Consider the following 11,939-nt stretch of genomic DNA (forward strand, 5'->3'; position numbering starts at 1 on the left):
ATTAGTAGTTTTATAGATTTAGTGTAAAAGTTTCAATACAAACGGGATCAATTTTGTAGTTTGGAGGTTGATTTTCTTTTTTCCTCACGGAATGATTCGTTCACAAAACAAAGAATATTCAACAGGTACAATAATGAGTAACTGTATTATTGTCAAATAACTAATTTTATTTGTTAGCTCTAAGCTTCACAAACCTTATGAAAGTGAAAAAAATTGCTGAACTACATTTATAAAATACTCCTAAAACAGACATGTTGTTATTTAACACTTGTGTGGCGCCCTCTGCTGGTCTTTTTGTCAACTTTTAATTGCGTACTGCCATGTCAATACTGAATAACATGCATCTTTGTCTAGGTCTCAATATTTTGTTTGCCTCAGTTATCACTCTCCAAAGTCTAAAACATTATATGGAACACATAAATATTCAAAGAGATGTTTATTGTTTTTACTGAAAATTCAGTGAGTGATTTTTACAATAAAAAAGCTGCACAGAAACAGAGTAATTCCTGCTCATTCGAGGCTTCTGGGATCCAGCCCCTCGTACGCCGCTGCATACCGGAGGCTGTCGTCTGCACCAGATCCTGGATGGTCGTCTTCACCTGAAGTCTGAATCCCCATCGCGACCTGAGTGGAGGCAGTTTCTACGTCTCCATGGCAGCAGTCGTCCTGAGAATGATTACATTTTTATTATGTCTATGTTTTCAATTACGAAACAAATCGGATAGAAACCGACTTTACCTCGTTTTTGTTAACTGACAATCTCTTCTCACCTGAAACAAGCACATGAAAATATTAATTTAGCTGTTTCAGGCAGGAAAACTTTGGAAATGCTCCGTTTGTGATGCCTCACCGCCCGTATTCCGCCAGTGTCTGTAGAATATCAGAGGAATAATGGCACAAACCAGAAAAGCCAGGCTACCGGAGACGATTATAACAACCATCATGTCTGCAGACAACAGAGACTACTGGTTACTACACTTTTTATACAATTGTATTTAAAAAGCAAGATTTTACAGTAATATTCCTAACAGGTTGGTAGCTGGTTTTTATATTTTTGTTACCTCAACATTCTGATTCTCTACTTCATTATTCTTCTACTTCTTTGTTAATGTACTTTTCCCAAGGGGCAACTTTATGTCAGTGTTGCCATTATTCTTCCCTGACATTGCATTTTGTTTGCTAACTTAATACCCATTATCTGGTTAAATAAAGGTTATCATTATTAAAATAATGTATTTACAACTGGAATTAGGAAGTTGGACAATTATTGGTTGCACAGGACAAACAAAAAAATTAGCATTTATATACTCAAAGTTGTAGTTGTGTAACATTAGTGTGGAAGGAAAGACTGCCAAGTTAGTCATATTTTAAAAACAGAGACAGGGGTGTGTGTTTGGTCCTCTGATGTTTGGTTTCTTACAGATGGCAGCTCCAGACAGCTGACATTTTTACTTTTTTGACACATTGTCTCTTTCAACACCAGTAACACTTGTAAACTGGATGCTTTGAATGATTGTATTGAGATCATTTTACTATTTTTTTATATTTTTTAGTAATTTGCAACAAATCAAGGCATCTTACAACACAATTAGATTCAATATCAATGCAGAAATGCGTGCCACCAGTTTCACTCTGTAATGAATATTTGTTAAAAAAAAAAGTTTACAATCTAACAAAATATTAAAGTTGGACTGCACAGATCAGCCTTCATTTAAAAATGGATAAGACTGATGTGATCTTTGCTAGATCTATGCACATTTCTGTCTATAAAATTCATCCAAAACGACAAAAGGCCTGTGAGTTGAAATGATTCTCATCTTAAGCCAGTATATGAATTCAGCTGTGCAGTCCTGCTTATGCAGCTGAAGGAACCCTGTAAGTTTGGTTCACTTTTAACCAAAACAGATGTGGTCATTCATGATTCATTATCTTCCCTAAATTCAATAATTGGAACTCATTATAAATTTGCCTCAGCCAGCAAAGCTTACACAAACAAATTGGTTTAAATTGCTGCAGCTAGAGTTCTTTTTTTTTTCTTACTACATGTTTTTTATATAGATTTCAAGATTTTATTGATGACTTAAAGGTCACCCTTGTCTTATATATTTTATATTTTTACAAGCTCAGTTTTTCTGCTTCTGCTGTTGGAGTCAAATATTGTCTAAGATTACTTTTTTGATTCTTTTTTTTTTTTTTTTACATTTTAGTAACCAGGTTTTACCACTTATATTAGAATAAATTAGATTGACTTAGAATAAGCGTTTTGAAAATATCTGTTCTGTTTTACTGTAATTTATATAATTTTATTTTAATAGAAATCAACTTTCTTTTCTGCACTATACATTAATACAATTTGTATTTATATGAATTACTTATCCAAATAATTATTATGAAGCTGATCAATGTATTTCGATGGCTGCTCTTTTGTGTACTACCTGTGAAGTTGTTTGCTTCTTTCTGTCTTCTCTTCCTCTCTGAAGGTGGCAGCGTGATTGGTACGTCGGATGCTCTGCTGCTTGACGGAACGCCGCCTTTGGGAGAGAGTAGCCCCGTCTGCAGGACGGTACTCTGAGTTATAGAGGATCCAGCTGGAACAGTGAAAGCTTTGAGAGACCAAGAAACAGCATGACTAGTGAGAGACAATATCGCTACATAGGTCTGGACTCATGTGACATATAGTCAAAAACAAGAAAATTAAAACAAAAAAAAATTATATGTACACATTCACATATTTTTCATTTAAATGTCAGAGTCTTTCAAGTCAGTCAAGATTGAGATACACAGAGTCGAATGGAACCAAAATCAGTTATTGTGACAGACAGATATATAGGTTTGACCATTTTGCTATAGCTGAAAAGGTATTACTAAATACTTGCAGTCACGGCTAAAATGTTCATTCCCCTAACAGATTCATGTTTGAAGAACAATTTTTTGATTTTACCAACATAGAATTAACATTTTGGAGTGGCTATAATAGAGTTTTGACTTTAATCTTATAGAGCATCCATGTATAGAACAAAAGACTAAGGTGAAGGCAAAGGAGTTTTCCAATTTCAATTATTGGATATCATCACTCAGCAAAAATCACCAAATTACTGGTAGAAACATGAAAAAGATGGTAAGCAATGATTAATAATTAATTTAAACTTCTCCATCATTTAATCCCTAATTTGTCTGCTGTGTTTCTTGGTCGTTGTGATGTTATTTGTTCACTAGTGATCTCTTGCTGAGGCCTTAAAGAAACCGCTGGAGTTACGACTGACATTGAACTACACACAGATGGACCGCGCCCCTGTGTGCCAGTAAAATGGTCCCCACAAGGTATCAAATACAGAATACACACCCAGACACAACAGGCTTCTAGCCGCTTTGATGAACCAGTGATGTCACTCATGCTCTATCTTCCTTTAATCCCAACTCATTTGCTGTACATGTCAGATTATCTACATGTCAGAAGAACACTTGATTTCACATACCAACAATTTTGACTTTTCAGCACCACGGATAAAAACAATGGCTCAAAAAAAGGAGTGACACACCTGTGACTGAAGAGTTTGACAGCATTTCATAAGAAAAAACTTTTGATAACAAGGTGGACAGGACACTGAGGAAGGAAAATCAAGAATTTAAACAGACTGTCGAATTTCTCCAATGTAAAATCGAGGACTTCAAGTCTCGCGCAAGTGCTTGCAGGCCTGGTCGCCTGCAAGCACAATATGATATTCTGGAAACTCAAAACAATGCACTCCATGCGCAGCTGGTGTCGGTTTATGCAGAGCTTGATGAGAGAGAGCGCAAATATAGGGTTGGGAGAGAGGAAGCGCAATCTTTAGAACACATCCAAGAATTTCTCAGAGGAGAATCCAGGAGCTTCGGACAGACCTGAAAAGGGCACAGGAGAAGATGGATCAGCAGTCTGGAGAGTTGGATGATCTTTAGAAAGAATTGGACCATCTGCGTAGCCAACAGCGGAGAGATCATCAAAGAATCAAGAACTTGTGCAGGCAGAACACGGAGTTGATGAATGAAAATGTTCTGCTTCGAGAAAGGCTGGCTGAATCAGAACAGAAGAACCAGGAGAACCAGGAAAGACAAGCAGTTTTGAGAAAAGTTGGTATGTGGGCAGGTACAGTTTTAAAGACAATGTACCAGACTGTAACAATCAGATACTGGGTGCCATCATGGATCTTCTAATTCCACTGGTTGGTCCTGTAAAACTGGTGTTTGCTCCAACTCCTGATTCTTGAATTGCTGGTGGTTCTTGAATTGCTGGTTGTTCTTGTATTACTGGTCTTTCCTGAATTACAGTCAATAATTTTCTAATTCCTCTGGTTGGTCTGTTCAGACTTTTGCCTGGTTGTTCTAGAAGAACTGGTTGTTCTTGAATTACTGTTTTTTCTGGTTTAACCGGTTGTTCTTGAATTACTGGTTGCAAAATTCTAATAAATGTTAAGACAGCAAGATAATGGTAAGTAACCATAGCAACTGGAGACAAGTTAAAGACATGCCACAGTTTTAATAAACAAATAATTATTTTTATTTGATTACATTCTACTTGAAAAAACGTCCACGCAGATCAAAAAAATGTCATCATGTTCCACAAAAGTCCTCCATTTGTTGATGAAAACGGTTACTTGTATGTAATCGATACAAGTAAACACACATGTACACACACTTTTAAAGTATTAATATGAAAATTGTGTTTCTTCTTCATAAAAACAAACTTTAAATCAGCACAGAAATGAAACATGTGCAATTCATTGTCAAAGGGTAAAGCATAGTTGCTTGCTAAATTAAACTTTTGTGCTGCCTTGGATCCCCCGACCCCCTCCCCCGAGTTATCGCTACCGACTTTGTAAAGTATATGAACAATTTGATGTGTTATCCTTCAAAAATGTATTTCTCTTCTACGCCAAATACTTACCATCTACAACTTTTAGTCTAACTTCCTGGTACGTGACGTTCAAGGTTCTCGTCATTCCACAGAGGTAGCTTCCAGCATCGGCTTTCATCAACCGGTTTATTGTGACAGTAAAGACCCCGCCGTCTCTTCCATTAGACTCCATGCTGTATCTCCCGTTCCGTGTCACCGCAGAGCTCGTCATCTCCATCTGAATGACAGTGTGTTCGCCGGAGCAGACGCCTTTGCAGAAATGTACGCTGTGGAGCTCAGAAACGTTGACTGGAGACCAGCTGCTGAAACAGTGGATGGAGATGTTTCCTCCAACATGGCCGCTCACCTCCAGAACCTCTGAGGCGTCCAGGTGCACAACTGCAGGGTGAAACGAAGGCTGCATGAAGATTAATAATGATTTTTTTTAGCAAACTTTAGCACACAGAAGGAATTATGTGGACATAGGAATTGTGATTTTTGTATATTGAAAGTAATTTCAGGTATGCCTGGAAACGTGATTTTGTCACTTTCCATTAAATTAGTGTAACACTACGATGTGGGGCTAAATACGTGTTACCACAAAATAGGAGGTCGTGGGTGGAGAAAAAGCAGAACACTGAGAGGGAATAGAGTAGCTGTCCACCCGTTTATTCAACTTTCATTTTAACGTAACAGAAAAACCTTCTCGGAGCCTCATAAAAAAAAAACAACGAAGAAGAAGGAAGCGGCTCCTCTTAAAGGCACAGCACAACTCCTTAGCTATAAATCAACTTTAGTCAATAACTGATCTTGTATGTAACCACATTAATTGAAATGTGAAAATAATTAATCTTACATTACTGTAATCAAAATGTCAAAATATTCAATAACTAAATTAAAATGTTGATTTGTGTTTGTTTTTGTTAATTGAATCATCATGGCTTACAACTAAATTCAATTTCTCAGAAAAATATTACGTAAAACCAACAAGAAGGGATTTTTGATACAGAAATGTTATGTAAAGCCCAACACAGTCATGGGGAAGACTGCTGACTTGACAGTTGTCCAGCAGCCAGCCATTGATGCACTCCACAAGCAGGGTAAGCAACAAATGGTCAATGTTAAAGGAACTTACCGAAATATATAACCAAAACGTTGAGTGGGAAGAAAATCTGTAGGGAAGAGAAGTTCACAAGAAGCATATAACTGCAGACCATTGCTGAGCAAAGAACTGGATTTGGAAAACACGGTCCCAGAATCAGGAGGAAGAGTGGAGAGGCAAGATAGTTGAGGTTGAGCCAGCATAACAGTCTATAAGAAAATGACGGGTATTTCCTGCTTTCCTCTCATTAAAAGCTTTATAGAGATGGCAAAGGCGGCAATTGTCTACAGTTATGTGTATCCTGTGCACTTTTTAACCACAGTTTTTCCTTCCACTTAACTTTATGGGAAGATACTTGGATATTATCTTTAACATTGTCCATTTGTTGCTTACCCTACTTGTGGAGTGTGTCAGTAGTTGCTTGCTGGACAACTGTCAAGTCACCATCATTGAACATTATATTACATTAATATGACAAAAACATTTTAATTTGTGTTATGTGATTTTTTTTTTTCTGAGAAACTGAATTATGGTTTTTAGCAGTATGGGTCTCCAACACCACATAGATGGAGTAATTCATGCAAAGTGAGCCCTGATGTCACGTTAGTGAGGTAGGTTTTTGTTCAAACACTTTCTTATCAGTTATTTATGCTACACAGTTCATTTCTCTGTGTTTCAGTATATGTTTGAATTTATTTGTCTTAGATTATTGTCAGGCTTCTTCTCGTGTCTGGTTCCTTGGTTAAGTCTCAGTTCGGATTCATCTGGGTTACTTAATCTCCTTCCTCAGTTTCACTGCTTTCCCACAACTCTATCACATTTCCTGTTATTGTTTTATCTGGTTCACTTTATAACCCTGCCCCAGTATTTAAGCTGCTAGTGTCTTGTTTCATACTTCCGGTCCTTGCCCATTATTTTGTTCTCTTTTTCTGGCATGAATTCATCTAGATATTTTGTTGCAAATACTCCAAAGATCACATAAATGGAGTGCGTATCAAAGATCCTCTGCTGAAAAAATGCGCAATGAATGAGTGAAAATGGAGTTTCATGCTTCCTGAGCCACTCTTTTTCACCATTAAGTGAATCCTGGCCTTGTCAGCCCATGAGGGATTTTGTCTCAACAATTCTCACATGGATGATTTTTATGGATTCAATAAATCTTTGCCATTTGAATGATACCGATCACTGCTGTGGTACCATCACAGTGAAGAGTCTCCTCTTTTACCTAAATCCAGATCTAACTGTACAGGAATAAAGTTCTGTAGAACTGACTAATGTTGCACTTGGAAAACAGGCCAAGCTGTGCAAAATGTTACTTTTTTAAAAGAAAAAACAGATTTCAAGACAAACAAATGCATTAAATTTGTACAGATGTAGGTGTGGTTGTATAGTAAACCAACGACAGTGGCTCATTCTATAGTAGTCAAATATTGTTTATACCCATGGCAAAAGTAGATGCAAACTATTTTTTAATTAACCAAGAAGCTTTTTCTGATACAAAACGGGTATGAATGGATTGTTCAAACACTGGAATTTAATTATTGCAATCTTTTCCTCTTTTTTTGAAGTGATAGTATCATGAAAATAGGCATTTGTTTTTTATATCAAATTTTGTGAGACGCAAACAAGGAAACAAGTGAATAGTAAACACAGGTTTTCAAAAATAGACAAGAATTAAGGTAAAGAAAGTATCGAAGCTAAAGACTTCCAGGAAGAGGATTTAATTGTTCCCAAATCCATAGAGTGTGTTGTAACGATGAGATTATTTAGCAGCACACAAATTAATCAGAGCAGTAAACATGTTCAAAAACTAAATAAATCCAAAACCATTTCTTGGGCGACATTGTTCTCTCATTATGCTGTCCCTTCTGGGTTGCCCTTTATCCAAACTTATCTGATCTAGCTTGAATAAACTGGATGTCTGTTCTTTAAAAAAAAGTGCTGAATTGTTGTTATGCAACATAAAATTTCACAGTGGATAAATAATTCAAAAATGTAAATCGCATTCAAACTTATTTTACTTTATGATATTCATGAAATTAGAGTCTTCTTCTGTTGTTAGGGTCAAACATGTTAGATGAAGTTTGGAAAATCAAAATATTGACTCTAACAAATACAAACTGAGCAATAAACTTACCTGAGAAGCAACAGAAAATGAAGACGAGAGACCTCATTCTTTGATTCCAAGTAAAAAGAAGGAACTTCATTTTCTACAGATAATCTGATATACTGCCATAAAACAGGAGCGCCTCAAAGAGGAAAGCAACGCTGCGCCCAAACAATTCTGCAGCAAATGATTACAGCGGCTCGTCTTCAGTTTGCCTCAACGTAAAAAGAAAAAAGAAGGCATCATTCTTATGTACTATGCCTCTATTTATCCCTAACAGCACACATTAGTTTTTCCCATCACTTTCACTCGGTATTGAAGAACCAGCTCATGACTGTGGTGGGCTATAAAGTCCTCAGTGTTCATGCCGAGTTCCTCCAGCCATTTGTGTGCCTCCAAAGGTCTAGAGCCCATTACGCTGGAGGCCATCAGACTCAATAAGTGGTCTGTCTGCAGACCGTGTCACGGGTATCTGAGGGCAACCTGAGGTCTGTTCGTTTCAACCATGATGACCCCGTTAAACCGCACACAGACACTGGGTGATCAGGCTCCTCACCAAAAAGTATCAAACGACTTCAAGGAAGCGACCCCCTGCAAAATGAGCTCAATGTCATGTAGCTTTAGTAGAAGGGATGTCAGTTCTGTCTTATGACGTATTTGGCCCTTTACCAACTCAGGAATAATGTAGGATCTGACTTTAATTAAGTCACAGGCGTTTTTTTGACAAATGCTGGTAAAAAAAAAGTTCCTGGCATGGCATCGAAAAGGTCAGTAAGACCGTTAAAGGAAAGACTGAGGTAATTCGCAGTAAACTGCATAACATAACAAGAACAAAAATGTTGGCACTTGTATAACAATGAGTTGTTTTTTGTTTTTTTTTACATTGCTACCACCATTTTCTGTGTGCAGGACGATAAAGTAAGTAAACTAAATTTCTTGGTGAGAAAAACATTTGGAACAGATTTACTTAAACTAGCACCAAATACAACTACCCAGTATTTTCTCCTCTGCTTTTCATGACATAAATGGTGATGATTTTGGTTCAAATTGGTGTGGGAGAATTACACCCACACCATCATCTGCTTCTGATTGGTCAGCCTCGCGTCCACAATGAAAATTTCTCCTTCCACCACATCCCAGAGATATACTCTGAGATCTGGTGACTCCAGATCAGAGACCGCTGGAACACAGTGAACTCGTTGTCATGTTCAAGAAACCACTTTGAGATGATTTGAGCTTTGTGACATGGTGCTCTGTCCAGCAGGAAGGAGACATGAAAAACACATAGGGTCACAGAAGTCAACAAAAACACTCAGGTAGGCTGTGGAGTTGAAACAATTCTCAACAGGTACCAAGACATCCTGACGTACCCAATATCCCCAATATGCAGGGGCGCTGCAAGGAACTTTGAGCCCCATGACAAAAAATTAAATTGGGCCCCTCCTGAGCACCTGCTGTTACAGTTTCTTGACTCATCAAAAGCATCACAATCTAAAAGCTTGCAACTGCCTTGCTTTCTTTGGTCCAATATTGATACTACCACAATATTTAAGGCTAGTGAATTTTAAATGCAACAGTCCACATACACTATGCAAATAGGTTGCTTAATTTTTTAATATTAGCTTTAGCTTACAGGAAGGTCTCTCCCCACCAGCAACAGTCATAGGCTACATGCAAAATATACATAAAGCAATCCAGACTTATAAAAAATGCTAGAAGTTGCATTTTGTTCAAGCTACAGTATATAACTTTAATTAAAAAATATGTTTCTCCATATTTGTTAAAGCTGTCACCGTGTTGTGTAGGACTATCTGGATTGACAGGAGGCTAATTTTTGTTATCTTTTTATAAAGATTGAATTTCTGTCAGTAATAAATATATTTTTTGTTGTGTAATTCTAAAAAGAGCAGAGAAACAAGAACAATCTCTATGGATTCCCTGGAATTATGCTAACTATGTTGTCATTGAACACAGTGTTGCTTACCTTTGTCACTGGAACGGGGAAAGGGTAAGAGGGATTATGCTGGTATCGGGGTTAGAGCTGCTGCTGACTGACTCACCTGTTAAGTGTTATAAAAGTTACAGGGACAAGTTAAATATATGAATACATTGGTAGATTTGTTCCTTCATTCACTAAATGAAATGGAGGTAAACAGTAGTCTGTAGCTAAGCTAACTATACTAAATAGTTGATAATCTACAGTCTACCCACCTCTCTTGGAGAAAAACTGGGCTACAAATTGAGGATAGAGGACATTCATTTTCTCTCTATCTCCCTATTTTTTTTTTTTTTTTTTGAAAACCTGACTTTCTAATTTTTCTTGGTAGCATAGCAACTTCCACAGTCGTTCTGAAGCTTAATCCCTTTTAAACTGTTTACTCTGAGACGTTTCGCCCTCCATCAGAGCGAGTTTATATCTGGAGATTGGCCAGTCTAAAGCTTAGCCCTGTTATCAATTTTGGCTGTTTTGACAGTCATGTTTTCTGGTTATGTCATCAAATGAATCAGTTTAAGCAGGAAGACAAAAAGGTTCTGTAGCATTCTGAGTTCATGTTCCTGCTGGCGTCACAAGGCACAACGAAGGTCAGCGAGTTAATCCAAGCAGATGTTATTGCATCAACCTTAGTCTTGTTTCAGATACGCATCCGTCTTCAGGGTCGTCAGTAGATCTACCGGCAGCCCTTTCCATTGTTTTAGAAATTGGTCTTTGGTTTTGTCTATCAAACTTCAACACAGGTCTTTTCATATTATTGTATGTTTTGTAACATCTTTATATCACCCAGTGGGGCCCCTGTGCCATTGGTTCAGGTGAAACCTTTGTACAAATCTCCTGGAAGGTTTTCAGTTCCTGACAATTGTTTTGTTTTTCTTTACAATTCTTATATTTATGTCAAGAACAACTTATGTTTTTCTTGTTCCTTTGAACAAGAAAAACAAGCACTATCATCTTCATACATCCCAAAATATTTTACTTTTGTGACATTTTTCTCAAATTTTGATTTTAGTATCAACTAAGTTCATGTGTAATTCTTCTAGAAGGGAAAAATAATTGTATTAACTCTTTGCTAGTTCAATAGAAAGGTAAATCTCTACCGTAGAAACTACTTCAGCAAGCTGTAAAGCAGAAGTGGATAAGAGCGGGTCAAGAACCCTACGATCCCAACTTCAAATGGAAACTGGTGGAAAAAGAAGCACAGTTCAAGAAAAGCTCAAAGACAGTGAGTGACTGAAGGTGTAAAACACTCTTTGTGGGAAAGAGGAAGTGTGGTATGTGGCAATATTCTCAGCAAATTTCACCCAAATGTGCGGTACTGAAGGGCAAACCAGTAGTTTCATATCCGATTGGTTAAACCAAAGAGGAAACACTCATTACACATTGGGACAATAAAATATTTCGTGAGTGTATCAAACAGTTCACGTACTAAAAGGTAGAAGCCTAGGTACTGATCTCATCTTAACCCTTTATGTGCTGAATTAATATCTCTGCCTGGATACTTTTGCTTATTTTAATTGTACGCAGCTCTTTAATGTCCTGTGAGTAATTATATTTGCCCATTTGTCCATAACAACTGGAACTTTCAATATCTAGCAAGTTATTTTCGTAATTTACCATCCATTAACCTGTCTGTCACTAGAGGACCCAAATTTGGGTCCTCTAGTAGTCAAACTCCAGTCCTCAAGGGCCTCTGTCCTGCAACCTTTAGATGTGCCTCTGCTGCACCACACCTGAAAAGAATAATTAGGTCATTAGCAAGGCTCAGGAGAACCGATCTACACAGGGAGGAGGAAATTAAGCCATTTCATTCCACTGCTTTTTACCTGTGGCACATCTAAACACTGCAGGACAGCGGCCCTTG

The 11,939-nt window shown here is 37.4% G+C and overlaps 1 protein-coding gene across 2 annotated transcripts; it reads right to left on the reverse strand.

Moving 5' to 3' along the window:
• Window positions 1-421: 421 nt before the first annotated feature.
• On the reverse strand, window positions 422-5,656 carry LOC106945990 (CMRF35-like molecule 1). 2 transcript variants are annotated; one of them, XM_015030027.1, is made up of 5 exons: window positions 4,925-5,656; window positions 2,436-2,603; window positions 851-946; window positions 739-770; window positions 422-666 (listed from the first exon to the last, which is right to left on the reverse strand). In XM_015030027.1, exons 1-5 carry the CDS (start codon window positions 5,295-5,297, stop codon window positions 511-513), a joined length of 825 nt encoding a protein of 274 aa, XP_014885513.1. In that variant the 5' UTR covers window positions 5,298-5,656; the 3' UTR covers window positions 422-510. The 2 variants fall into 2 exon arrangements, with proteins under 2 accessions (XP_014885513.1, XP_014885515.1); XM_015030029.1 differs by having other exon boundaries at window positions 2,436-2,588; window positions 4,925-5,655.
• Window positions 5,657-11,939: the final 6,283 nt, after the last annotated feature.

Source organism: Poecilia latipinna, unplaced genomic scaffold (assembly GCF_001443285.1).
Source record: "Poecilia latipinna isolate Pla-1442-1.1 unplaced genomic scaffold, P_latipinna-1.0 Scaffold169, whole genome shotgun sequence".
Taxonomy (NCBI): domain Eukaryota; kingdom Metazoa; phylum Chordata; class Actinopteri; order Cyprinodontiformes; family Poeciliidae; genus Poecilia; species Poecilia latipinna.